A 27,541-nucleotide genomic window follows, 5' to 3' on the forward strand; every position below is an offset into this window, starting at 1 on the left:
GTATAAGTAAAGAGGTAGATTTAAATGAAAAAAATCTATAGAACCCTTGTTTCTCTTGAATTCCTAAAACTTCAAAATAAAAGCAACAAGTGGGTTTGTTTACAATGTATTTTTTGAACATTTTATAAAAAACGCGAAAAATGAATGAAGAGTTAAGTTTTCTCCACATAATCGAGTTGTCAATATGATAAACTGATTGTTTCAATGCAAATCTCACCAATTTCTTCCATACAAATGGTCAAAAAACAATTTTAAAAATCATTGAATTCGATTGTTTTTAAAATTGTTTGGCATATTATTCAAACACCACACACACATACACAGTTTGTTTATATTGTTTTGAAGTTTTAGGCATACTCTAATGAAAAAATTTAAATTGACATAAAGCATTGGCTAACCTTTCTTATTAAACCATGAGAGTAACAGCTTTACAAAGGTTTGTTCCAAGTAATAACCGTGGATATTGGAAAGAAAAATTTGTTTCCGATAACATAAAGAAAAAAAATGTTATCGTAATAAAAAATAGTAGATTCTTGCAGGTTCTGGAACAGAGCAAATGTTTCTAAAGGCAATTTTCAGGTCTAACAGCATCTATTTAAAAATATATTTGTAAAGACCATAACCAGGGGCTCAATTCTCTTTCTATGAAAATGTGAAATGAAAACTTTTATAAAGGAAAAAAACTGTCAAATGAAAAAAATTACAAAGAAAATATTTTTCATTTAAAATTTTCATAGAACAAGAATCCAGCCCCAGGAATTATAGTACGTTTATATATAACAGGATTTAACAAACCCACTGGGTTTCAAATGCCAATTCCTTCATTAAGAAGGTTAACCCCACAAAAGGCTATAATATACACATGGCCTTAATGCCATGTCATGAGGATTTATTTGATGTGTATGCAATGGATTTGACAATTTAAATCCACTGGATTCATTAAATCCAGTTATTCATATATAAACGCACTTTTATATCCTTATTCGGGTTTGGGCGTCGAGTTTTGCCGAAAGAAAAACCACTTAACTATAAAAAAAGAAAAAGACAAACCCTCGTAATTTTGACGATCTGGTCTGCACCTAGAATGTCGAATTTAGATTAGGTTTGAGGAAATCTTTTGTCCCATTGTGATCATCCTTAGAATATGTGAAGGTGCACAATTAAAAAAGTATTTATAGGACCCACTTTGTAGGCGGGTTTAAGGGAGTCTTTATATACGAGCTTTGAAGTCTTTATAGACACCTTAAACGGAGTCTTTATAGACGCACTAAAAAGAGTATAGACGCCCAAAAGGAAATCTTTATGAACCCTCTGAAGGGAGTTTTTTTTTATAAATGGGCCTGAAGGGTGCCAGTATTTACAGACGTCCTGACAAGACTTATAAACACCCAAAATGGAGTCTTTACACATACACACCCAGGCATGAGTCTTTATATACTTCCTGATGGGAGTCTTTATAGACACCCAAAAGAGAGACTTCATAAACGCCCAACAGGGTATCTTTGTAGACGCCCTAAAGTAGTCTTTATAGACGCCCTAAAGGGAGTCTTTATAGACGCCCTAAATGGAGTCTTTATAGACGCCCTAAATGGAGTCTTTATAGGTGCCCTAAATGGAGTCTTTATAGACGCCCTAAAGGGAGGCTTTATAGACGAGCTGAAGGGCGTCTTTATAGACGAGCTGAAGGGCGTTTTTATAGACGACCTGAAGGAAGTCTTTATAGACGAGCTGAAGGAAGTACTTAGACGAGTTGAAGAGAGTCTTTATAGACGAGCTGAAGGAAGTCTTTATATACGAGCTGAAGGGGGGTCTTTGTAGACGAGCTGAAGGGAGTCTTTATAGACGAGCTGGAGATTGGAGTCTTTATAGCCCAAAAGGTGACCTTCTAAACACCCAAAAGGGTATCTTTATAGACGCCCTAAAGGAAGACTTCATAGACGCCCTAAAGAAAGACTTTATAGACGCCCTAAAGGCAGTCTTTATAGTCGCCCTAAAGGGCGTCTTTATAGTCGCCTTAAGGGCGTCTTTATAGACGAGTTGAAGGGCGTCTTTATAGACGAGCTGAAGGGCGTCTTTATAGACGAGCTGAAGGGCGTCTTTATAGACGAGCTGAAGGGCGTGTTTATAGACGAGCTGAAGGGCGTCTTTATAGACGAGCTGAAGGGCGTCTTTATAGACGAGCTGAAGGGCGTCTTTATAGACGAGCTGAAGGGCGTCTTTATAGACGAGCTGAAGGGCGTCTTTATAGATGACCTGAAGGAAGTCTTTACAGACGAGCTGAAGGGAGTCTTTAAAGACGAGCTAAAGTGAGTCTTTTCTTTTTTTTTTTTTTTTGAAGGGAGTCTTTATAGACGAGCTGACGTCTTTATAGACGAGCTGAAGGCAGTCTTTATAGACGAGCTGAAGGGAGTCTTTTTTGACGAGCTGAAGGGAGTCTTTATAGACGAGCTGAAGGGAGTCTTTATTGACGAGCTGAAGGGAGTCTTTATTGACGAGCTGAAGGGAGTCTTTATTGACGAGCTGAAGAAAGCCTTTATAGACGAGCTGAAGGGAGTCTTTATTGACGAGCTGAAGAAAGCCTTTATAGACGAGCTGAAGGGAGTCTTTATAGACGCCCCGGATGGAGTCTTTTTAGACGCCCTGAAGGGAGTCTTCATAGACGAGCTAAAAGGAGTCTTTAAGACGCCCAGACATGACTCTTTTATAGACACCCTGAAGGGAATCTTTGTCCTGACAGGAGTTTTTATAGACGAGCAGAAAGGAGTCTTCATAGACCCCCAAAATGGAGTCTTTATAGCCGCCCTTAGGGGAGACTTTATAGAAGACCTAAAGGGAATCTTTATAGGCGCCCTGTAGAAGGTGTCTCTAGACGTCCTATAGGTAGTCTTTGTAGACGAGCTGAAGAGCTCTTTAGAGACTCCCTAATTGTTGACTTTATAGAAGTCATGAAGGTCTACACTAAAAAAATAAGCCTTTTTATACCTCAACCTTTAGGTTAAAGCGGGTGTATGGTAAAAACCAAGAAAGTTTTATAATCGATGAATCCGAGTTTCATCCTTTCAGAATTCGCGAACTGTTGACATATTCTATAGAGTATGACTGGATTTCTTTAATATGAAGTTTTTTAGGAGGGTTCTCATAACATTGACCATTAAAAATAATTTACGCGGAAGCTGAGTTGACATCAATGTAGAAAAATTGGTAAAAATAGGTTGAAGCCAAGATGTTTTTTATGTTCCTTTCCGATTTCTCGTTTAACTTTAAATTTCCTGGACCTATGCCCAAAGAAAAAATCAAAGAATACTTCGATATATCCACGGCATCTACCTAGAATTTATGCTGACATTTTGAAGCCTGAATTTCGGGTTTTTTTGTTTTTCTTTTTAATAATCTGCACGTACAGCATCCTAGTAATTGGAGTCCAAAGGGGAAAATTTGATGCGTAAATATCTTTATAAAAATCTATTTTTTGCGTGTAAAATTTACAAGTGCCATTCAATTTCCTTTGAACCCCGCTGATCTAATGAGACCTTCCGCTTTCGAATCCATCCACTAAAACGGTGGATATAGAATATTTGGTTTCATATTTTTTACGCATTGCACAATGGTCCCAAATCCAAATTTTCTGGCCAAAACTATTTCAACGTCCATTTTGTATTGAAATTAATTATTATTTATAATAAATGTGTACAAACAGCAATTCTTACGTTTTATCGACCAAAATCTGCCAACATTTGTTGAACAGGGTGGTCCCGTTGTGTGGGGTCTAAACCAAAACATTGACCTATGTTAATAATTTTTAGTACGAAGGATTCATATCTTCCAAGAGGTCAAAATACCAAATTTCAGCCGAATCGGTCATAAAGTGTCGCTAAAATCCACAAAATATCTAAAATAGACGGTACTTTTATGTGGGGGCAATGACAAAAAATGGACCTATTTTCTAAAAAATTATACATATTTGTTTTCTACACTCTGATACCCTTAAATATGAATTTTAAGGAAAATCGGTTGATAGATGTGGGTCTATTTCAATTGGATACTACGTACAGTCACAACAGGTATTTACAAAAAATTCGCCCATCTTAAAATATAAAAATCCACTTTATTTTAACTGTGGCAAATTTGAGCACGATTTGACTTCTGAATTTATAAGTACAGACCCCCTGCTATCTTTCAAATTCGATTTGGGGGTGGACATATTTGGACATTTTTTTAAAAGTTAAGGTATATTTAAAAAATATTTGTAAAAAATAATTTTTAATATATGGTAACATGGGGCGCCTTCGTCACGTTTTGGTTCAAAATGTTCTCATATCGACATCATTAAAGTTTTTCCAAATATTATTTTTGGTAAGCATATTAGCATGTCTTGACTATAAGATTTGATTTATAAATGATTATAATTTTGTTTTTAAAATATTATTTTTGAGAATTTACAAAATGTCTAAAAAGTGGCGAAGCCTCCCCACCCATGGGGTAGCTTCGCCATCGACATAGGACATATATCAACGGACTCTAAAACTGGCATTAACCATACTTCCTCCCCAAATATCAACATTATGCATAAAAGGAACGTGTTCTCTATTTAAAAATCAAAAATGATTCTAAAATTTACAAAAATAAAAATATTCTAGCCGTTAATTGAAGTAGGTACCTTGAATTTAGGCATAAAAATTAAAAATTTGCCAAATTAGATAAGTTTAGCACAATATTTGATTTCAACTTCACATTATAGCGTGGTATATCAATAGCATAAACAATTTAAGTTAAACCTGACATATTTCTCACATTAACCCACAACGCCCCTATCATGGGGTAGCCGCCCCACCCCCCTACATAGTTCATAATATGAATATATTGACATTTATAAATACTTTTATCATGCAAATTATTTGGATTTATATTCTTCAGTAGTTGTCTATTAACGGTATAAAATATAATTTTGATATCACAAAAGGTATACAAGATATCACAACATATACCTACCATGAATATTTTTGCCAAAAACATGAAACCGCGTGCATCAGCAATCATATATTTCATAGAAATGCCAATTTTTGGGAGATGAAAGATCTTCGATAAACTCACAATTTTTCCTTTAACGCATTTCTGTAGCAGTTTAATTATCAAGAAAATCGGTGCTAGCGAAGGCGACCCAGTGGCGAAGCCGCCCCATGTTACCATATATAAAAACATTGATTTTATTACGCTAATTTTACAAATTTCATCGTTCTTTTTGTAAATATTATGAAAGTACTCATTAACAGCTTCCCGATTTACAATAACTTTGGTCTCACTTCTGTATATTTATTATGCAGCGACGCAATAAAACAAAAATTGTATATTTTACAGCACAAAGTCTGTTTTATTTTTACATAAGAATGTGTCAACTTTGGTACTGCGCCAATCAACGAATACTAACGTTATTTACAAAAACTAATTATTTTCAGATGACTTGATGTGTTTTTTATTATTCTGTGCAAAAAAATTAAAATTTCGAAACTTCAAAAATAGGGGTTTGGCCAAAAATTTCCTGATTGAAACCTGTGTGCATTGTCTAGATTCTTTATATTTGTACGGACTCTGGGGCAGGATAAATTGGATTTTTTATTATTTGTTGATTTCCCGCGAAAATAAAAAGAAAAATTTAGTCAACATTTAAAAATCTACGAATAGATATGGAATGTTGTTAACGATTTATGCATAAATTTTCTCATAAAAACAAAGGAGACATTTTTAACAATTTATTCTTTATATGTGAATAAAAACCGATATAACTGCGCGCATCTGCCAATTTTGTGAACGCGAGCAGATTTGAAACCAAATTTGTTTCCTTAACCTCTGTTAGCTTTTGTGCAGGTTTACGGCTAGCAGTACGCCCAGTTTTTCATACATTAAAATTACTAGTTATTCTACTGGTAGTCTGCGACTGGCAAAATAATAGTGTTTGCTCGACATCTTCCAAGAACTTAATGCTTCCTATGTGAATCTAAATGTTTTTGTTCCATTTTTATCCCAAAATAAAACACTTTAAATGTTTTGGTTTTTCTTTTTTGATTATATTTAGTTTTTTTTTTCAAATAATTTACTTTCTTTACTTGACTATCTAACAAATATTCGAAAAAATAATACATGATTTTGTGTTATTGTTGGTTTATACTTTTAACTTGCGTGGATCGACCATTTAAATAAAAACAAAAAAATAATAATTAAGTAAATATGCGTTTAAATAATAAAAAGAAATAATAATAATAGTAATAGAATATGAGAAAGAGATAATCAATTTAATACAGATACGGTTGGGGAGGGTTTGTGTGGTCAGGTTGAAAGGTAAAAAACTGAGGATTCATAAAATCATATCAATAAAATCGAAAGTGAACACAACAAAAGATGGAGGGCTTATTCAGTTATTAAATTTTTTGGACGTTTTAAAACTAATACACAGTCAAGTAAATTTTAATTAACAATTGTTTTAAAGAGGTTTTGTTTTTAAGACTCTTTGTTATTTTTCTATTGATAAAAGAGTATCCAATTGTCTTAAATTCTCAAAACTTAAACGATTTAAGAATTTGTTTTTGTATATCAAGTGTTTACAACGTATTAATCTGGAATTTCATTGCAATAGAAAGTGTTTTCAGAAACTATTGGAAAATAGTATGTATGTTTTCAGTGAAAGATGTTGGTCTTTGTAGTTGAAACCCCTCTTGGGCATCGTGTACAAGAAGTAAAGAAACTCTGGAAAGATATGAGAAAGAAGAAAAAAGAAGGAGATAAGTTACAAATAGAAGTTCTAGAAAACTGTAGGGACAGAAACATATAACAATTTAAATATAAAGAAATAATCAAGTGAATAAAAGTCGCACCGAAGCCGACCAACTATATAATACACCACTTCAGAACCACCTAATCTTTAGTAGATTAGTTTCAGGGAAATATATGGGCATATATGGACTTAGGGCTCCATAATAACATGGCTTTATGACCATCCATTCTATATTATATGTATTTTGGAGCTAACAATTATTATATAATATGAGTTTCAGAACCATTTACTCTTTAGGTCGATCGGTTTCATGACCATCTATTCTGTAGGACTTTAGGACAAATCCACAAAAAAAACCATAGGGAATGGGCTTCAAGATCATCTTGTTTATCGCAAATCGGTTTCAGGTCCATCTAAAGGTAGAATTAGTCATGACATAGCCCATAACGCCATACCATAGAAAACCAAAAACCTTTTGGTTCATATGGTTGTGGCTATAGCATTATGTTATGCCACTACTAATCGAATACATTGATTTTCATAAGTTTGTTTCAATCAGTTGATTGATATGACCTTATGGCGTTAGGGCTATGTCATAACTAATTCTACCTTAATATATAGTAGATTTGTTGCAGGGCCACCACCTACGCTACGGTAGTGATATTCCGAACCATATTCCCTCTATTATATAGGCTTCAGGGCCATCTAGAAGGACTTCAAGGCCATTTACTCTACAATAAATGCGCTTCAGAACCAACTACTCTATAGTGGATGACCTTCAGGGCCATATACTCTACAGTAGATGGGCCTTAGATTCTTCTACTCTAAGGTAGATGGGCTTCAGGGCCATCTAGATACTTTTCCAGACTATATACTTTGTTGTAGATTGGCTTCAGGACAATCTACTATATAGTATATGGGCTTCAGGGCCACCTACTCTACAGTGGTTAGGCTTTAGGTCCATCTACTCTACAGTAGGTGGGTTTTAGGTCTATCTACTCTACAGTAGATGGTCTTTAGGACCATCTACTCTACGGTATGTGGGTTTTAGGTCCATCTAGTTTAAAGTAGACAGGCTTTAGGCCCATCTACTCTGCAGTAGATGTGCTTTAGGTCTATCTACTCTACTGTAGGTGGGTTTTAGGTCCATCTACTCTACAGTAGGTGGGTTTTAGGTCCATCTACTCTACAGTAGGTGGGTTTTAGGTCCATCTGCTCGACAGTAGATGGGGTTTAGGTCCATCTAGTCTACAGTAGCTGGGTTTTAGGTCCATCTACTCTGCAGTAGATTGGCTTTAGGTCCATCTACTCTACAGTAGGTGGGTTTTAGGTCCATCTACTCTACAGTAGATGGGTTTTAGGTCCATCTACTCTACAGTAGATTGGCTTTAGGTCCATCTACTCCACAGTAGATGGGTTTTAGGTCCATGTACTCTACAGTAGATGGGCTTAAGGTCCATCTAGTCTACAGTAGATGGACTTTAGGTCCATGTATGGGCTTAAGGTCCATCTAATCTACAGTAGATGGGCTTTAGGACTATGTACTCTGCAGTATATGGGCTTTAGGTCCATCTAGTTTAAAGAAGACAGGCTTTAGGTCCATCTACTCTGCAGTAGATGGGCTTTAGGTTCATCTAATCTACAGTAGATGGGTTTTAGGTCCATCTAGTTTAAAGTAGACAGACTTTAGGTCCATCTACTCTACAGTAGATTGGCAAAAGGTCCATCTACTCTACAGTAGGTGGATTTTATGTCCATCTACTCTACAGTAGATGGGTTTTAGGTCCATGTACTCTACAGTAGATAGGCTTTAGGACCATCTAGTTTAAAGTAGACAGACTTAAGGTCCATTTACTCTGCAGTAGATGGGCTTTAGGTCCATCTACTCTACAGTTGGTGGGTTTTAGGTCTATCTACTCTACAGTAGATGGGTTTTAGGTCCATCTGCTCTACAGTATGTGGGTTTTAGGTGGGTTTTAGGTCCATCTACTCTACAGTAGGTGGGGTTTAGGTCCATCTGCTCGACAGTAGATGGGGTTTAGGTCCATCTAGTCTACAGTAGTTGGGTTTTAGGTCCATCTACTCTGCAGTAGATTGGCTTTAGGTCCATCTACTCTACAGTAGGTGGGTTTTAGGTCCATCTACTCTACAGTAGATGGGTTTTAGGTCCATCTACTCTACAGTAGATTGGCTTTAGGTCCATCTACTCCACAGTAGATGGGTTTTAGGTCCATGTACTCTACAGTAGATGGGCTTAAGGTCCATCTAGTCTACAGTAGATGGACTTTAGGTCCATGTATGGGCTTAAGGTCCATCTAATCTACAGTAGATGGGCTTTAGGACTATGTACTCTGCAGTATATGGGCTTTAGGTCCATCTAGTTTAAAGAAGACAGGCTTTAGGTCCATCTACTCTGCAGTAGATGGGCTTTAGGTTCATCTAATCTACAGTAGATGGGTTTTAGGTCCATCTAGTTTAAAGTAGACAGACTTTAGGTCCATCTACTCTACGGTAGATTGGCTTAAGGTCCACCTACTCTACAGTAGGTGGATTTTATGTCCATCTACTCTACAGTAGATGGGTTTTAGGTCCATGTACTCTACAGTAGATAGGCTTTAGGACCATCTAGTTTAAAGTAGACAGACTTAAGGTCCATTTACTCTGCAGTAGATGGGCTTTAGGTCCATCTACTCTACAGTAGGTGGGTTTTAGGTCCATCTACTCTACAGTAGGTGGGTTTTAGGTCCATCTGCTCGACAGTAGATGGGGTTTAGGTCCATCTAGTCTACAGTAGTTGGGTTTTAGGTCCATCTACTCTACAGTAGATTGGCTTTAGGTCCATCTACTCTACAGTTGGTGGGTTTTAGGTCTATCTACTCTACAGTAGATGGGTTTTAGGTCCATCTGCTCTACAGTATGTGGGTTTCAGGTCCATCTAGTTTAAAGTAGACAGGCTTTAGGCCCATCTACTCTGCAGTAGATGTGCTTTAGGTCTATCTACTCTACTGTAGGTGGGTTTTAGGTCCATCTACTCTACAGTAGGTGGGTTTTAGGTCCATCTACTCTACAGTAGGTGGGTTTTAGGTCCATCTGCTCGACAGTAGATGGGGTTTAGGTCCATCTAGTCTACAGTAGTTGGGTTTTAGGTCCATCTACTCTACAGTAGATTGGCTTTAGGTCCATCTACTCTACAGTAGGTGGGTTTTAGGTCCATCTACTCTACAGTAGATGGGTTTTAGGTCCATCTACTCTACAGTAGATTGGCTTTAGGTCCATCTACTCCACAGTAGATGAATTTTAGGTCCATGTACTCTACAGTAGATGGGCTTTAGGTCCATCTAGTCTACAGTAGATGGACTTTAGGTCCATGTATGGGCTTTAGGTCCATCTAATCTACAGTAGATGGGCTTTAGGACTATGTACTCTGCAGTAGATGGCTTTAGGTCCATCTAGTTTAAAGTAGACAGGCTTTAGGTCCATCTACTCTGCAATAGATGGGCTTTAGGTCCATCTACTCTGCAGTAGATGGGCTTTAGGTCCATCTACACTGCAGTAGATGGGCTTTAGGTTGATCTATTCTACAGTTGATGGGTTTTAGGTCCATCTAGTTTAAAGTATACAGACTTTAGGTCCATCTGCTCTACAGTAGATTGGCTTTAGGTTCATCTACTCTACAGTAGGTGGATTTTATGTCCATCTACTCTACAGTAGATGGGTTTTAGGTCCATCTAGTTTAAAGTAGACAGACTTAAGGTCCATTTACTCTGCAGTAGGTGGGCTTTAGGTCCATCTACTCTACAGTAGGTGGGTTTTAGGTCAATCTAGTTTAAAGTAGACAGACATAAGGTCCATTTACTCTGCAGTAGGTGGGCTTTAGGTCCATCTACTCTACAGTAGGTGGGTTTTAGGTCCATCTACTCTACAGTAGATTGGCTTTAGGTCCATCTACTCTACAGTAGGTGGGTTTTAGGTCCATCTACTCTACAGTAGATGGGTTTTAGGTCCATGTACTCTACAGTAGATGGGCTTTGGGTCCAACTAGTCTACAGTAGATGGACTTTAGGTCCATGTATGGGCTTTAGGTCCATCTAGACTACAGTAGATGGGCTTTAGGACTATGTACTCTGCAGTAGATGGGCTTTAGGTCCATCTAGTTTAAAGTAGACAGGCTTTAGGTCCATCTACTCTGCAGTAGATGGGCTTTAGGTCCATCTACCCTGCAGTATATGGGCTTTAGGTCCATCTACTCTGCAGTAGGTGGGTTTTAGGTCCATCTACTCTACAGTAGATGAGCTTTAGGTTCATCTACTCTACAGTAGATGAGTTTTAGGTCCATCTAGTTTAAAGTAGACAGACTTAAGGTCCATTTACTCTGCAGTAGATGGGCTTTAGGTCCATCTACTCTACAGTAGGTGGGTTTTAGGTCCATCTACTCTACAGTAGATGGGTCTTAGGTCCATGTAATCTACAGTAGATGGGCTTTAGGTCCATGTACTTACTCTACAGTAGATAGGCTTTAGGTCCATCTAGTTTAAAGTAGACAGACTTAAGGTCCATTTACTCTGCAGTAGATGGGCTTTAGGTCCATCTACTCTACAGTTGGTGGGTTTTAGGTCCATCTACTCTACAGTAGATGGGTCTTAGGTCCATGTAATACTCTGCAGTAGATGGGCTTTAGGTCCATCTACTCTACAGTAGGTGGGTTTTAGGTCCATCTACTCTACAGTAGATGGGCCTTAGGTCCATGTAATCTACAGTAGATGGGCTTCAGGGCAACCTACTATACAGTTGTTATGCTTTAGGTCCATCTAGTCTACAGTAGGTGTATTTTAGGTCCATCTACTCTACAGTAGATGGGCTTTAGGTCCATGTACTCTACAGTAGATGGGCTTTAGGTCCATCTAGTTTAAAGTAGACAGGCTTTAGGTCCATCTACTCTGCAGTAGATGGGCTTTAGGTCCATATACTCTACAGTAGATGGTCTTTAGGGCCATCTACTCTATATTATATGGGTTTCAGTGCAATATTATCTACAGTAGATAGGCTTCAGGTCCATCTAGATTCTTTTCCAGACTATATACTTTGTTGTAGATGGGCTTCAGGGCCATCTACTATATAGGATATGGGTTTCAGGGCCACCTACTCTACAGTGGTTAGGCTTTACGTCCATCTAGTTTAAAGTAGACAGGCTTTATGTCCATCTAATTTAAAGTAGATAGGCGTTAGGTCCATCTACTCTACAGTAGGTGGGTTTTAGGTCCATCTACTCTACAGTAGATGGGCTTTAGATCCATGTACTCTACAGTAAATGGGCTTTAGGTCCATCTAGTTTAAAGTAGAAAGGCTTTAGGTCCATCTACTCTACAGTAGATTGGCTTTAGGTCCATCTAGTCTACAGTAGGTGGGTTTTAGGTCCATCTACTCTACAGTAGATGGGCTTTAGGTCCATGTACTCTACAGTAGATGAACTTTAGGTCCATCTACTCTGCAGTAGATGGGCTTTAGGTCCATCTACTCTACAGTAGATGGGCTTTAGGTCCATCTATTCTACAGTATATGGTCTTTAGGCCCATCTGCTCTATATTATATGGATTTCAGGGCCATATGATCTACACTAGATGAGTTTCAGGGCCATCTACTCTACAGTATATGAAGTTCAGGTCCATCTTTTATACAGTAAAGTATCTTTAGAACCACATACTTTGTTGTATATGGGCTTCCGGACCACCTACTCTGTAGTAGATGAGCTTCAGATCTATCTACTCCATAGTAGGTAGCCTATAGGAGCATTTACTCTATGTAGGTTTGAAGACACTTATTTATATATTAAGTGGGTTTCAAGATGGCTCATATTAAAGTGGTGTAATATATATAAAAAATAATTTAAATAACATTTACCTTACATGTTAACGAAATGTCACAATTTGCTGGATGTTAGAGCACTGGAATCTCGGGGGGAGGAAGTTAAGTTTTGTCTTGGTTTGGCAAGAGTTTCAAATTTTGATAAAACTGGTTAGGTATCCAATTGAACGGCAAAACATGTAAAAGGCAGGAACGAACGTGGGAGAAACAAAACAAAAACACATCTTTCACATTCAAGTCCGTCCTTGGGACACAAGATGGTCAGCAGGATGCGTTTTTTTTTTTTGGGGAACATTGATGGTTGTTCACAACTTAATTTTTTTTTCTTATATTGCATATATTGGTTATTGGGTGTTCACGCGTGTTGTGTTAATGGAACTGTTTTTTTTTTTTTCTTTTTAACTTAAAGCTATTGTTAAAAAATCTCAGGATTTTTTTTCTTATTATTTTGGCGGCTAAATATTTAGTAGGTTGTTTGTTTGCGTACTTTAAAAACATTAGTTTTGCATGAAATAGTTTCCATGAGGCCTGTAACCACAAATTAAACAAAACACATACACAATAATCCACGGAGACACGCATCATCATTTTTTTGTTGTTACCAAACACCAATTACAAATTTGTTTTGTTGAGAGGGTTTTGTGTTTGTTTGCAGATTGGGAGGGGGTAATACATTTGGATAGGTTGTATCACATAAAACACAATCAAAGCCGGGTTGGTGGGTGGTATGTCAAAGTGGTTTGCATAAAAAGTTTTTGGAAAAGAAATATATTCAAGATTAATATCATTTTTTGTAGTTATTATAAAATTTTATAATTTGAAAAATATAATTTGGAAATTTTTTTTTTTATAAATTTTGAAAGTAAGCCAAAATAGTTGTGTTAACAATTACTAATGTGGATTCTACTGGGTGGGTGTGTTTTACATACGTGTAAGGTTGGGTGCATTTTTTAAGGTAATATTGTGTTGGTATATAGTGTAGGGTGCAGGCTGTGATACAAGTGTGCTAATTGTGTATAGACCATTTTTATCTTTACCAATTAAGATAAGGAGTTTGTGCAAGTAAGGTTGTGTGTGAGAGGAAGTGTGGGTGTTAGGGTTAATGAGTAGTGTGTAGTGTGCATGACATTTGCGCTAAGGCTATTGGACTATGGGATCATCCGAAGCAGATGAGTCCACATACAATGTGGAAAGAAATGGGTCATATGTTGGAGAGTAGATGGATCATTTAGTCAATTATCTAATCAGTAGAATAAAAAAACAAAAAAAAAAATCCATCTACTCCAAAAAGGAAGGACCCATTAGACTTTATGTTTTATATTATGGCTCCAGTCAAGTCTATTTTAGTTAGGTTAGTTGGCTAAAGCTATTGGGAGGGAGGTTAGTGTTAATAAAGTAATTACAAGCATCTTATATGTTAGTGCATAAGCATGAACAATTGTTAACAAAATAGAATATAAAATAAAATAAAAGCATTAAGGATATTAAGCTACATTATATTGCCGAGAACATAAACAAGCTAATGGCAACATGTGTTGAAAATAATCAATCAAAATAAAATACAATATAAAGAGGAAAACAAATTCTTTGGGATATCAAGAATATTTATCGGAACAAAAGAATAATGAACCAACAAACAAATTAATATATAATAAAAAAGAATATTCGGCTGTTATTATTATTCTACTAAATTCTACAAATTATTTTCAACAAAATAAAATCAAACATAAAATATTTAACAGAAAAGTTTAAGTTTGGAAAGGGATGTAGAAATAGAAATAAATGCAACTAAATTACATATAACACTCACAATACATAACATAAAATGAAAACTAAAGAATAATGCTATAACATATATATTAAGTCCCTCTTTTAGATGGTTTAAATAAGAACTTCGGCATGTGTAAATTAAATTTGATAGAAAAACACAAAACATTACCAGTGGACACGTTTGTTTGAAAGGATATCCAAGATGCTCTTGACAACATCGGTACTGGAGTTGGTGCCACCAATATCTATAATAAACACAATTTAAAATATATAAATCATAAAACAGAATCCAAAAAAGTGCGTCTCTAACCTGGAGTTCTAATTCCCCTGTCGACAACAGTTTCATAGGCAGCTTCGGAAATAACGCGAGCATGATCCTTATAGCCCAAATGATTTAACATATCAACACTGGCATTGATCATGGCCAAGGGATTGGCAATATTTTTGCCGGCAATAGCAGTACCGGTGTTACGAGTACCAGGTTCAAAGATGGCATACTATGAAAGAAATGAAATTGTACAAACGTTTATATTATAAAATTTGACATAATTTATCTGCATGGAAATACAAACATGATCACCATAATTGCGGCCAGACAAAATACCAGCACCACCAATAAGACCGCAAATAACATTGGATACAATGGTACCGTACAAGTTGGTCATGTTCATGACATCGAACTGAAAAGAAGGAAAGCAAATAATGGTAAATATGGAATAAAAAGAAACTGATTATATATCCTTTTACCCTATACCGAATCATATTCATATGAATATTTGAAAGAAGATTAGCCTCTAGGCCTAATTACCTAAAGCATAGGCTCAATAACCCAGCAAAATGTTCGATGCCAAAGATGACATTCAATCATGGGTGCAAGTGATCTAGCATGTCATCTTTTTAGCATCTTCATCGATGAATTTTATATGAGCGTGGACCCCAAAAGATGACGTTCTTTTCTGGATCCTAAGCATGTCATTTTAACCAATGCGTTGACATGTCATTTCCACCAATGTTTTGGCATGTCATTTCCACCAATGATTTGACATGTCATTTTCACCAATGCTTTGACACGTCATTTTCACCCATGCTTTGACATGTCATTTTAACCAATGCTTTGCCATGTCATTTTCACCAACCCCTTGGCATGAAATTTTCATGTCTTGTTTGGAAAATGGAAATGCTGTATTGAAATATGGTTTTCATGAAAAACAAAACTCTTTATTAATTCAAACGAATTCATGAAATAGCTACAATTAATTTATCAGTTTAGTTTTTCAAAAGTTTACATCCAAAATTGCAATGCAATCACCACCGCTGCAACGCAAAAGATACTTCCTCCGTTCTACGCAACTGATATTCTTTCATCTTACAAAAGGTTTTTTCAATTATCTTCCCATCACCAGTTCAGATTTCGACATGGACTCCAAATGCACTCCTTTAAGTATTTTTATTTCGTAAATTACTTTTATTTTATAATTTTGTTATTTTATAACAACATTTTGGTAATTTATACTCTTTTGTTTAGTGACGGAAATATGTAGGGATCTACAACCCGGCTTGCTTTAGGGATATCTAAGAACAAAATGTAACGAACGGGGAGGAGAGACTTTTTATGGAAAATACCATTTATGCTTAATTAATTTATTTTTAATTGTTTCTTTCCAAAAGTAGTTTCTTCTTTATTTTCAGATTCTTGTTCCTTTTCGTTTCGGACTTTTTTTTCAAATTCCAAGAAGCGAGATTTGATTGATTTCGTTCTATGTCAGATTTAGAACAGACAAGGGAATTTTTTAAAATAGCAATGTGTGCAGTCCGATTCTATTTTTAGCTCGATGGTTGGGACTTCATATAATACCAATTGTTTAGAAGTTTTAGTTGTTTGATATGCAGGAAATGACAACATCACGACGACAGTTCTAACAACTTTGGTCTGTTCCAGAAACCGCAAGAATCTACTTATTTTTACTACGTTAAGAATTTTTCCTTTATGTTATCGGAAAAAATAGTAAAAATTAGTAGATTTTTGCAGTACTGGAACATACCAAAATGAAAATAAACAGGTGTGTAAATAAAAACACAAACATCATGTCTATTGGATCGATGGAATGGGTACAAATGCTGATGAAAAGATCGGATCTTTCACGACTTCCTTTGCATTGGTTCAAATCCTAATGAAAAGATCGGATCTTTCACGACTTCCTTTGAACCAATGCAAAAGATGACATGAAATCACGTCATCGCAAAGAACCCCTTCCGTCAAATTTTGCTGGGAAGGGTCAGTCACCACAGATAGAATCCCAGCAAAATGTTCGATGCCAAAGATGACATTCAATCATGGGTGCAAGTGCTCTAGCATGTCATCTTTTTAGCATCTTCATCGATGAATTTTATATGAGCGTGGACCCCAAAATATGACGTTCTTTTCTGGATCCTAAGCATGTCATTTTAACCAATGCGTTGACATGTCATTTCCACCAATGCTTTGGCATGTCATTTCCACCAACCCCTTGGCATGAAATTTTCATGTCTTGTTTGGAAAATGGAAATGCTGTATTGAAATATGGTTTTCATGATAAACAAAACTCTTTATTAATTCAAACGAATCCATGAAATAGCTACAATTAATTTATCAGTTTAGTTTTTCAAAAGTTTACATCCAAAATTGCAATGTAATCACCACCGCTGCAACGCAAAAGATTACTTCCTCCGTTCTCCGCAACTGATATTCTTTCATCTTACAAAAGGTTTTTTCAATTATCTTCCCATCACCAGTTCAGATTTCAACATGGACTCCAAATGCACTCCTTTAAGTATTTTAATTTCGTAAATTGCTTTTATTTTATAATTGTGTTATTTTATAACAACATTTTGGTAATTTATACTTTTTGTTTAGTGACGGAAATATGTAGGGATCTACAACCCGGCTTGCTTTAGGGATCTCTAAGAACAAAATGTAACGAACGGGGAGGAGAGACTTTTTATGGAAAATACCATTCATGCTTAATTAATTTATTTTTAATTGTTTCTTTCCAAAAGTAGTTTCTTCTTTATTTTCAGATTCTTGTTACTCTTCGTTTCGGACTTTTTTTCAAATTCCAAGAAGCGAGATTTGATTGATTTCATTCTACATATGTCAGATTTAGAACAGACAAGGGAACTTTTAAAATAGCAATGTGTGCAGTCCGATTCTATTTTTAGCTCGATGGTTGGGACTTCATATAATACCAATTGTTTAGAAGTTTTAGTTGTTTGATATGCAGGAAATGTAAGACAACATCACGACGACAGTTCTAACAACTTTGGTCTGTTCCAGAAATTGCAAGAATCTACTTATTTTTACTACTACTGCAGTACTGGAACATACCAAAATGAAAATAAACAGGTGTGTAAATAAAAACACAAACATCATCTCTATTGGATCGATGGAATGGGTACAAATGCTGATGAAAAGATCGGATCTTTCACGACTTCCTTTGCATTGGTTCAAATCCTAATGAAAAGATCGGATCTTTCACGACTTCCTTTGAACCAATGCAAAAGATGACATGAAATCACGTCATCGCAAAGAACGCCTTCCGTCAAATTTTGCTGGGATAGAACAACAACAACATCCTTTTCGCATGTAATTCGAATAATTTCAGTCACAATTCGAAACATTTCACTTGTAATTTTAGAATTCAAATTGAATTTCGAATTGTTTCATTTGTAATTTTAGAATTCTAATTGAAGTTCGAATTTTTTCATTTATAATTTGATTTTTTTTTTAATTTGTAATTCGAACTGTTTCATTTGTAATTCGAATTTTTCCATTTGTAATTCGACATACTCCATTTGCAACTCGATTTCTTTCATTTGTAATTTGCTTTTTTTCATTTTAAATTCGAATTATTCTCTTTGCAATCTTTTTGATATTTTGTTATGGAACATTTTAAGTTAGATTAAATCTAGACTTTTCCCACAAGGGACAACAATATCTTTCCCTAAGAGAAAACTTCATAGTTATGGGTTTGGTTTTCTAAACATTCCACAAATTTCTAATAAGAATCACTATTTGAAAGTAATAACATTTAATCCATCAACTCACCTGATGTGGATTCGATACCAACTGCATGCAAGTATTATCGATAATCATATTATTGTGTTCCAATTCGGGATACTCTTTGTGTACCTTCTTAGCTACTTCCAAGAACAAACCATCGGACATTTTCATAATATTAGCCTTATGGATGGTAGTAACCTTTTTGCGACCATGTTCACGAGCATATTGGAAGGCATAACGTGCAACACGTTCAGCATTTTCCAGAGTAACAATCTTCATGCTCTCAACGACGCCTTTAACCGATTCATGTTCCAACATAGCATATTCACCATCGGTATTTTGACGAATCAAAACAATATCAACATTTTGATGATGGGCTGGGATGCCAGGCAACGACTTGCAGTGGACAACGTTGACAAACAAATCCAATTCATTGCGAATGGCAACGTTACGGGAAATGTCAGTCAATGTTTGAGATTTGGTCTCAATATTACCCTTAATGGCAACACCGTTACGTTTAATCGATGTGATGGCGTATTCCAAATCTTCATTACCCTCGGTCGAAGGATCAACATCGATGACTTCGAAATCAATGGGAGCACCACAGTAGGCGAAAATTTCACGTACATAGCTCATGAGTTCGGGACCAATACCACCACCAGGCAACATGGTGACAGCATGACGACCACCATATTGGGCTTGTGGAATTTCTGGAGGCTGGAGGAAAAAAATCAAACATCAAAACAAGCACCGACTATAACCTCAAACTCGTATGTTTCCAAAGCACTTCTTACCGTCAATCTCTTTTGCAATGATGACTTGGTGTGAGCAACATCTTCAGTCTTTTCCTTGGTTACCAACATAGGGTAGCTCTGTGTCAGTGGAGATGAAAGAAAAGAATATGTTTAATTAGCTTTGCCGAGGGATCCCAATTTTTAGCATATAGCTGCTTTTTCCATTATGTAATTTTTTGCTCCATAGAACGTATTTGCTTAGTTTATCCAATACTTACCCTGCATAGGAAGGGGGTTTGTGCTTTCATCAATCTGTTTGCTAAGCGTAATGCCATTTTTGTTTATTTGCTGTCCTGCACCAAAATTAATAATATAATAAAATAATCCCAAAATTCCCGTACGAAAAACCTGCTGTTTTTGCGGTGGTCGTCTGCTTCTCAACGGAAGAAATTAGAGATGGACGTTTTTTGATACACATCGATCATTTTTTATTTTCGATAAGTGGTTATCGAAATTTTTGATGTGTGTTTTGGTGTTATGCCTTGTTCAGACTGACGGTGTTTCGCTCTCTATTCGTTGTTCGACCCCAAATTACGATGTAATTACTTTAAGGGGAGTACACACTAACAGTCAAAACTGACAGTCAGCGTACTTTTAGGACAATTTTCCGGCAAATAACAACTTTTATTTAGCTAAAAACGTTTGAAATACAATATTTACGGTATTATTTAGAGATTACAAAAGAAATCTTTCAGTTAGGCTTTGATATTCACGAAATAGACCTCGATGACTGTCAGTTTTGCTTGTCAATGTGTACTATACTTCATTTCCCATACAAAATATTGAGAACGAACAACGATTTGTGTACATTGTTCAATTTAAATTACTCTCAGAACGACGATAAAATATGTCCCATCTCTAACAAATGAGAGAATTTATCGAAATAAATTAATTATGACAGGAAAAATACAAAATTTAAAAATTTATTAAAAACCCAAACATTTTTAGAAAAACTGCAAAATATTAATCAAAAGTAAACGGTTTTACGACTAGTATACATTCAAATCATTGCAAGTTTTCTCTTCTCTTTTACTACAGCTGCATTTCTTGTCCATCGTTTTAAATTCGCGTACAAATTTAGAAACAAAATGCCTGCCAGAAAGTCTGTATACCAGAAGTTACTTTGGCAGGTCTCTCAATAATTTTGAAAATAGAAAAATTTAAAAATGTGCTGCAAACACCAAAATTGTGAGAAAAAAGTAGAAAAGATGAATGAAAATAATATCATTTAATATTAAATAGATATCTGAAAGAAGGACAAATATTTTTTCAGGTTATATCAGTTAATTTTACTCGTCTTTAGGCTGAAACTTTCTTTAAATTCAGTAAATAAAAAAATGCGAAAATATGAATCATGTTGCTATGAATTGTGTACCATGTCGTATGAACGGGTTAATTCGTGTACATAATTATGAGAGCGAACAACGTGACTCAAATGCTGGTATGAACATGGCATTAAGTGGGGTACACACTAGAGATGGCAAAAAATCGATGACACTATCGATAATATCGATTATTATTTAAAAATTCAATATCGATAGATAGGTTTGCCTATCGATATTATCGGAATAAAAACCCCTAATAGTGCGGTTACACTACAGTTTTTTTGCCGGGTTAACCCACTTTATGAGGATTTATTGCTTAATCTGGTCAAATCTGACCAGATTTGCCATACAAAAATTAAATCCTCTCACGACTGGGTTTATTTTAAATCCGGCACAAATCCACCAAAAATACAGTGTTGTATTCGGTATTTGTGCAAAAAAATCCAACTCTACTCAAAAAGTACCAAAAGTTGCAACTGTTTTTGCAACAGAGTTTGTCGTGTTTTACACGTTTACGATTGGTCGCATGAGATTTTATGGAGTTAACAAATCTAAAGTTATTTGAAAATCATAAAATTATTTATTTTTTTACATTAGACACTTTTTTAACAAAAAGTACGCTTGATACCTTGATACAAAAATGTATCCCTGTGTGTAAACTATACCAATATGAGCAAAGAGGGGACCATGGTTTAATAAGAAAGGTTAGCCAATGCTTTATGTCAATTTAAATTTTTTCATTCGAGTATGCCTAAAACTTCAAAACAATATAAACAAACTGTGTATGTGTGTGTGGTGTTTGAATAATATGCCAAACAATTTTAAAAACAATCGAATTCAATGATTTTCAAAATTGTTTTTAGACCATTTGTATGGGAGAAATTGTTGAGATTTGCATTGAAACAATCAGTTTATCATATTCACAACTCGATTATGTGGAGAAAACTTAACTCTTCATTCATTTTTCGCGTTTTTTAAAAATGCTCAAAAAATACATTGTAAACAAACCCACTTGTTGCTTTTATTTTGAAGTTTTAGGAATTCAAGAGAAACAAGGGTTCTATAGATTTTTTTCATTTAAATCTACCTCTTTACTTATACCATGGAGGGGACGATATCTCATGCGAGAAATTGTAAAAGTGTTAAACACGACTTTATTAGTTATTTTGTATGTATACGTAAACAAACATCAGCTGACAGTTTATATCCTCGAAAAGCTAAGTGTAACCAGCAAAGATTAACCCACTGGATCTATTAAACCCAGTGGGTTAACCTTCAATAGTGTAACCGGGGTATAAGGCCGTCATCAGACCATATGTTTTTTAACATGTATGACATCAGCTGTTCTGTATATTAGTATACCCAAAGTGACAACATACATGGGAAAAAGCATATGGTCTGATGACGGCCTAACCTGAAATCCATTGAAATAAATAGAAATTTCAGCTTCGTTCCGAACTAAAAAGTTTTTACACATTTTTGCCCAAAATGCGTTCCCGTACACCAAAAAAGCTGCAAAATGTTCACTTCTCTTTGAACAAAAATGGCGCTGAATAGCTTTCTCTTTAGAAACTTTTTACAATACAAATTTGGGCGAGCAAAAATGTGCAACATGTTTGCCGGCTTCGGATTGGCTGACACATCGACTTTGACATTTGTTCCAGTGTTTATAACGTTTCTGCCATTTTCCCGTTCCCGTACATTTTGGAAAAATGTGTATGTGGAGCTCATTTTCGACGGTTTTCTCTTTTGACACTTTTACCATTAAAAAAGTACTGGAACGAAGCTTTCGTTGCTTTTCGGTTATGTGTATGTAAGAAAGTAAGTCCGTAGTCACACGTACACATTTTTCGGTAAAATAAAATGTATTTTTGTTAAATTTTTTTTATAAAATAAGGCAGATGCTTATTCTCCTTTACATTTCTGTGAACTACTTTTGCATAATTTCAAGAAAATCATTGACATTTCCGCCATTTTCATCTCCAAATTAATGGCGATGGCAACTTAACGATAATATCGATAGCAATCGATATTTTGAAACATTATATCGAAAATATCTAATGTTGGGAATATCGGTGGTTTGCCAGCTCTACTACACACGATCAGTTTTGACTATCAGTTTTGCTCAAATAATCGGTTGCTTGCCAGTGTGGCCGTTAATTTTTGTCAGTCATCAGCCATGGTAGAACAAATATAAGGTAAAGTTAATACTAAAACAAATACAACTCAACAACAACCACATTGAAATTTGTTTTTGTTTGTAAATCTTAGTGTCAACGTACATGTAAACAAAACAAGGAAATGTCTATAAATTATTGGAATTTAAAAAACTAATAATTTTTCACATTTGATTGAATATTTTGAAAAACATGAATGAAAACTCGTTAGATTTTCAATTTGAATGTTTCCATATCATTCCACTAAATGCATAATTCTCGCAGAAAGTAGAATACTTGCAAAAGTGTTTCGGATCGCTGGTAATTCATTGAAAAAAGAGAAACTGTTTCAATCGTTTGCTTTTGAAAACAAAAAAGCACATGTTTATTAGGGCTTTATTCTTTTCAAGTTTAACAAAATACCACACATATTAACAAATATTGTACCGCCTCTATAAGCGGTGTTTTAGTGTGCGGCATGTCGTTCGGACCTGGAGGAGGTTACATGTCAATGATATGAAGCCGTCTTTATGGGAAATAGTTTTTTTCTGATGAATAAATTTGTTCTTCAAAAATATATATCCCTAATATACATCGAACATAGAAATAAATACATAAAATGTCGTATGGAATTTGACACTAACACTACAACCCAGTTCAGTCAGCTGGGTATTGCTGCTACCTTTTCTTGTTCTACCATGGTCATCAGCATGGCCCAATTACAGGTCCTCCAGCAAGCGAATTCAAAGAAAAACAAAGATTTTAAATGTCAAATTTCAGAGGCGAACAAATGTTTTGAGGCTTATTTCTTTTCTGTTAATAAAGGTAAATACATATGGCCTGTTCCTTTACTTTTGAAAATGGTAAAACCGGCAAAAGTAGCAAAAGTTGTAATCTGCTACCATATGAATTGTATGGTGTCTGAAGTAAAGTAACGCTTTTCGAGTAAAAAGTGGTAAATCTTGAAGATTATTGCACGTAAAGGAACAGGGCTATACAAAACATTTTCCGAGTAGTTATTTTTGTTTGACGAAATAGAAAATACCAGTTGATCGAAGTCCCGGTCCACACTAGAGTGATTTCATTGAAAAAATTGCATGAAATTATATGTCTCTAGATCGACCTCCATGGTAGAGTAAAATCATAAAATTGATGTAGTGGGGAATTCGATTTGTCCCGGTCCACACTAGAGTGAATTTCATTAAAAAATTTCATCAAATTAGGTGTTCTTAGGTTGAATTCCCCACTACAGCAATTTCATGATGTTACTCTTCTATGGAACTCGATCTATAGACGCATAATTTCATGTAAGAATTTCCATGAAATTACTCTAGTGTGGCCCGGGACTTTAAGAACACCTAATTTCATGAAATTTTTTAATGAAATTCACGCTAGTGTGGACCGGGACGAACTTGATCTGCTAAATTAAGTTATTGTCAAGGTACATTTATAGAAGGTAGAAGTGACAATCAGCTGTATTCTTACTTTTTTTGTAAATTTGGTTTTCAAAATGTAATAGGGTCTACTCATGAAATTTGAAACTTCGAAATTTGCTACCATAAAATACTGTTTTTCTTCTTAAACTTGTAGTAAAAATTACCTACGACAGTTCTGAATGCTTTATATTTACATTGTCATTCAAATTTGTTCTATTTTGGAGGATTTTCAAAATGTATTTATGTTATTCTTGAGAACATTTTTGGAACGACCCTATTATTCAATATTTTCTTTGACAATTAGTTTTCAATGCCAACAATGTTGTTTTTGTAAATTTGTTAGTTGTTGTAATTCATGCACATACCTTCTATAAATTTACCTTGGTTATTGTAAATTAAATACAAAACACAACGAATGTTGACATTTTACGTGTTGACATCCTAGCGCGCAGCTAGCATGCACTCCATTTTGCTTCCACAGCACACAGCTAGGATGCACTCCATTTTCGATCAAAAACACAGCTTTTTAAAAAGTTTCTACTAAATTCAATCACATTTGAGCTTATGGCCTGGGTACATAAGCTGCCTCGCCTGCTTACCTTGCTTGCTTCTGATAAAAGAATAAAAAAGAAAAGGGCAACCTAGTTCGAAATTGGTTCGGCCTTCTTTATTCTATTATTTTTATTAGGTCAGAAATGAAGCAGAAAAGCAAGGCAAGCAGGCGAGGCAGCTTATGTACCCAGGCCTTTACTTCCTCCGTCCCGATTTAATCAAAGCGCAACGGATTTTTCTTCATCATCCTTAAAGTTTTTTATGTTGCATTCCAATTACTAGCTTAGGTTTCGACATGGACTCCACTCCATTAAAAAGTTCCGTCTCGTGAATTACCGCAAAAATGTTCGCAGATTTAGTTTGTATTTTTTTATTTTATGACAAATTCTACCCAGCAAAAAGTTTGCATACGCGGATGCAGTTGAATCACTACAAGTGTACAGTACAAGTTCCGTTGGAGTACATCTTTTTCTATGATTTCACTTATGAATTTTACAAGGGAGCGCGCAGCTAGGTTGCTCTCCATTTTGCTTCCACAGCACACAGCTAGGATGCACTCCATTTTCGATCCAAATCACAGCTTTTGATGTAGTGTTTTGGATTGAATTTAAAGGCACTCTTCGGATTGTGTTTTTAATCAATCTAAAGATGCAGTAAAAGCCATTGCGAAATATCCCAGAATAAATAATATGCCTGTTCCAGAACATGCAAGAATCTACAAATTTTTACTACGATAACAATTTTTCCTTTATGTTATCGACAAAAATAGTAAAAATTAGTAGATTCTTGCAGTTCTGGAACAGAACAAATATTGATTTTTTATTTGTTTGAAACAAGCATATTAAGAACTTTATTACATTAGTACCAATTATAAAAATTCGTCATTAAATGAACTTCCTAAATGTACTTCCTCCTTCTCTGCATTTTATACAATCTCAACTTATTTTGCTTCATTATCCAAAAGATTTTTTTATGTTTCCTTCCCAGCAGTAGTTCAGCTTTCGATATGCACTCCAACTCCACTCCATTAAGAATTTCCGTCTTGCAAAAATGTTCGTGTTTAGCTTGTATTTCTTTATTTTATAAGAAATTCTTAGAAACTTTAACATTCTTTTTTGTCTAAGATAGTGCGTTTTCAGACGATAGGGTTTGAACGTTTTCAGACGATAAGGTTTGACTGCTCAAAAACGTGGTTTCCGTTTTGACTCTCATTCGTAATTTTCACATCTAGTGTTGCGTTTTTGAAGTCATTTTATACAAGCGTACTTTTTGAACAAAAAGAAGTACGGTTTTACATAAATGTACCAAAAAGGTTTATGTGTGTGTATTGTATTTGAAAAATAAAAAAAGTAATTCTTGTGAATCCCATAAAATTGGGTAAAATGTATGCCTTGTTAAAATTGTTGCCTCATGCGCATATGCCATGTAAAAAATAATGTAATAATTCTTACCACCTGAAGGTAAGATGATACCTGCGTTACCAGCGTAAATTTTTCAAGAAAGATTTTTATGAAATAGGGAAATACCTTTGTTATTAACAGGTACATAGAAGTCATATTTTGAAGAAAACCTTTATTTGTAAAAAATATGATGAAACAGGTAGATAATAGCTTCGTTCCCGTACTTTTTAATGGTAAAACTCGTAAAAGAGAGAACTGCAAAAAATTTGTTCTTACACACAAGTTTTCTGAAATAGTTCGGGAACGGAAAAATGGAAAATACGTCAAAAAACTGTAACAAATGTCAAAGTCGGCTTATCAGCCAATCAGACGCCGGCAACCATGTTACTATTTTTTTACTTGCCCAAATTTAGCTGTGTTCCAGAACTAAAAAGTTTTTACAATTTTTACACATTTTACTCGAAAAAGCGTTCCCGTACACAAAAAAGTTGTAAAATGTTCACTTCTCTTTAAACAAAAATGGCGCTGAATGACGCTCTCTTTAAAAACTTTTTACACGACAATTTTGGGCGAGTAAAAAAATAGTAACATGGTTGCCGGCGTCTGATTGGCTGATACGCCGACTTTGACATTTGTTCCAGTTTTTTTGACGTATTTTCCATTTTTCCGTTCCCGAACTATTTCAAAAAACTTTTATGTGAGAATAATTTGTTTACAGTTCTCTCTTTTACGAGTTTTACTATTAAAAAGTACGGGAACGAAGCTTTTGTCGTGTAAAAAGTTTTTAAAGAGAGCGTCATTCAGCGCCATTTTTGTTTAAAGAGAAGTGAACATTTTACTACTTTTTTGTGTACGGGAACGCTTTTTCGAGTAAAATGTGTAAAAGTCGTAAAAATTGTAAAAACTTTTTAGTTCTGGAACACAGCTAATATCTTACATGCTAGTGTTGTATGTATGGTACTTTATGTACGTTTTCGTTCACTTACTTCCACATTTTGTTTCAACACTGACACAATTTACGAATGAGAACCAAAACGGACAACGCATTTTTGAGCAGGCAAACCTTATCGTGTGAAAACGTTCTTTGACTGCTCAAAAAAGTGTTGTCCGTTTTGGTTATCATTCGCAAATTGTGCCAGTGTTGAAACAAAATGTGGAAGTAAGTGAACGAAAACGTACATAAAGTACTTTTTTTGATAAATTCGTTCATGAAATATTTTTTATTTATTTTAGTCCCAATTTACATTAGGCGAGTTTACTTGCGGCAATTGTCAGTTTGATGGAGAGAGGGGTGAGGTATATGGTAACCCTTTGCCTCTCAACACCATCTCTCACCCACAAACTGACAATTGCCGCAAGTAAACTCGCCTAATGTAAATTGGGACTTATATTATACAAACATTACTTCAAGAACATGTTATGATTTTTTAGCAACCCATAC

General features: G+C 35.3%; 1 protein-coding gene across 2 annotated transcripts; it reads right to left on the bottom strand.

The window, feature by feature from the left end:
• Nucleotides 1–6,040: 6,040 nt before the first annotated feature.
• LOC141401493 (isocitrate dehydrogenase [NAD] subunit gamma, mitochondrial-like) lies at nucleotides 6,041–19,766 on the bottom strand. Of its 2 annotated transcripts, XM_073981789.1 has the most exons (8): nucleotides 19,450–19,766; nucleotides 19,232–19,309; nucleotides 18,483–19,154; nucleotides 14,971–15,078; nucleotides 14,709–14,895; nucleotides 14,568–14,643; nucleotides 12,665–13,156; nucleotides 6,041–6,738 (listed from the first exon to the last, which is right to left on the bottom strand). In XM_073981789.1, exons 1-7 carry the CDS (start codon nucleotides 19,504–19,506, stop codon nucleotides 13,126–13,128), a joined length of 1,209 nt encoding a protein of 402 aa, XP_073837890.1. In that variant the 5' UTR covers nucleotides 19,507–19,766; the 3' UTR covers nucleotides 6,041–6,738; nucleotides 12,665–13,125. The 2 variants fall into 2 exon arrangements, with proteins under 2 accessions (XP_073837890.1, XP_073837892.1); XM_073981791.1 differs by lacking the exon at nucleotides 12,665–13,156.
• Nucleotides 19,767–27,541: the final 7,775 nt, after the last annotated feature.

Source organism: Musca autumnalis, unplaced genomic scaffold (genome assembly GCF_047663935.1).
Source record: "Musca autumnalis isolate F117 unplaced genomic scaffold, ASM4766393v1 scaffold_1, whole genome shotgun sequence".
Lineage (NCBI taxonomy): Eukaryota > Metazoa > Arthropoda > Insecta > Diptera > Muscidae > Musca > Musca autumnalis.

Coding starts and splice junctions, on each gene's coding strand:
- LOC141401493 (XM_073981789.1), bottom strand. CDS start 19,506: ATGGCATTACGCTTAGCAAACAGATTGATGAAAGCACAAACCCCCTTC. Junction 14,896..14,970: donor GCCGCAATTATGGTGATCAT/GTTTGTATTTCC, acceptor TTTCTTTCATAG/TATGCCATCTTTGAACCTGG. Junction 14,644..14,708: donor CAGGGGAATTAGAACTCCAG/GTTAGAGACGCA, acceptor TGTTTATTATAG/ATATTGGTGGCACCAACTCC.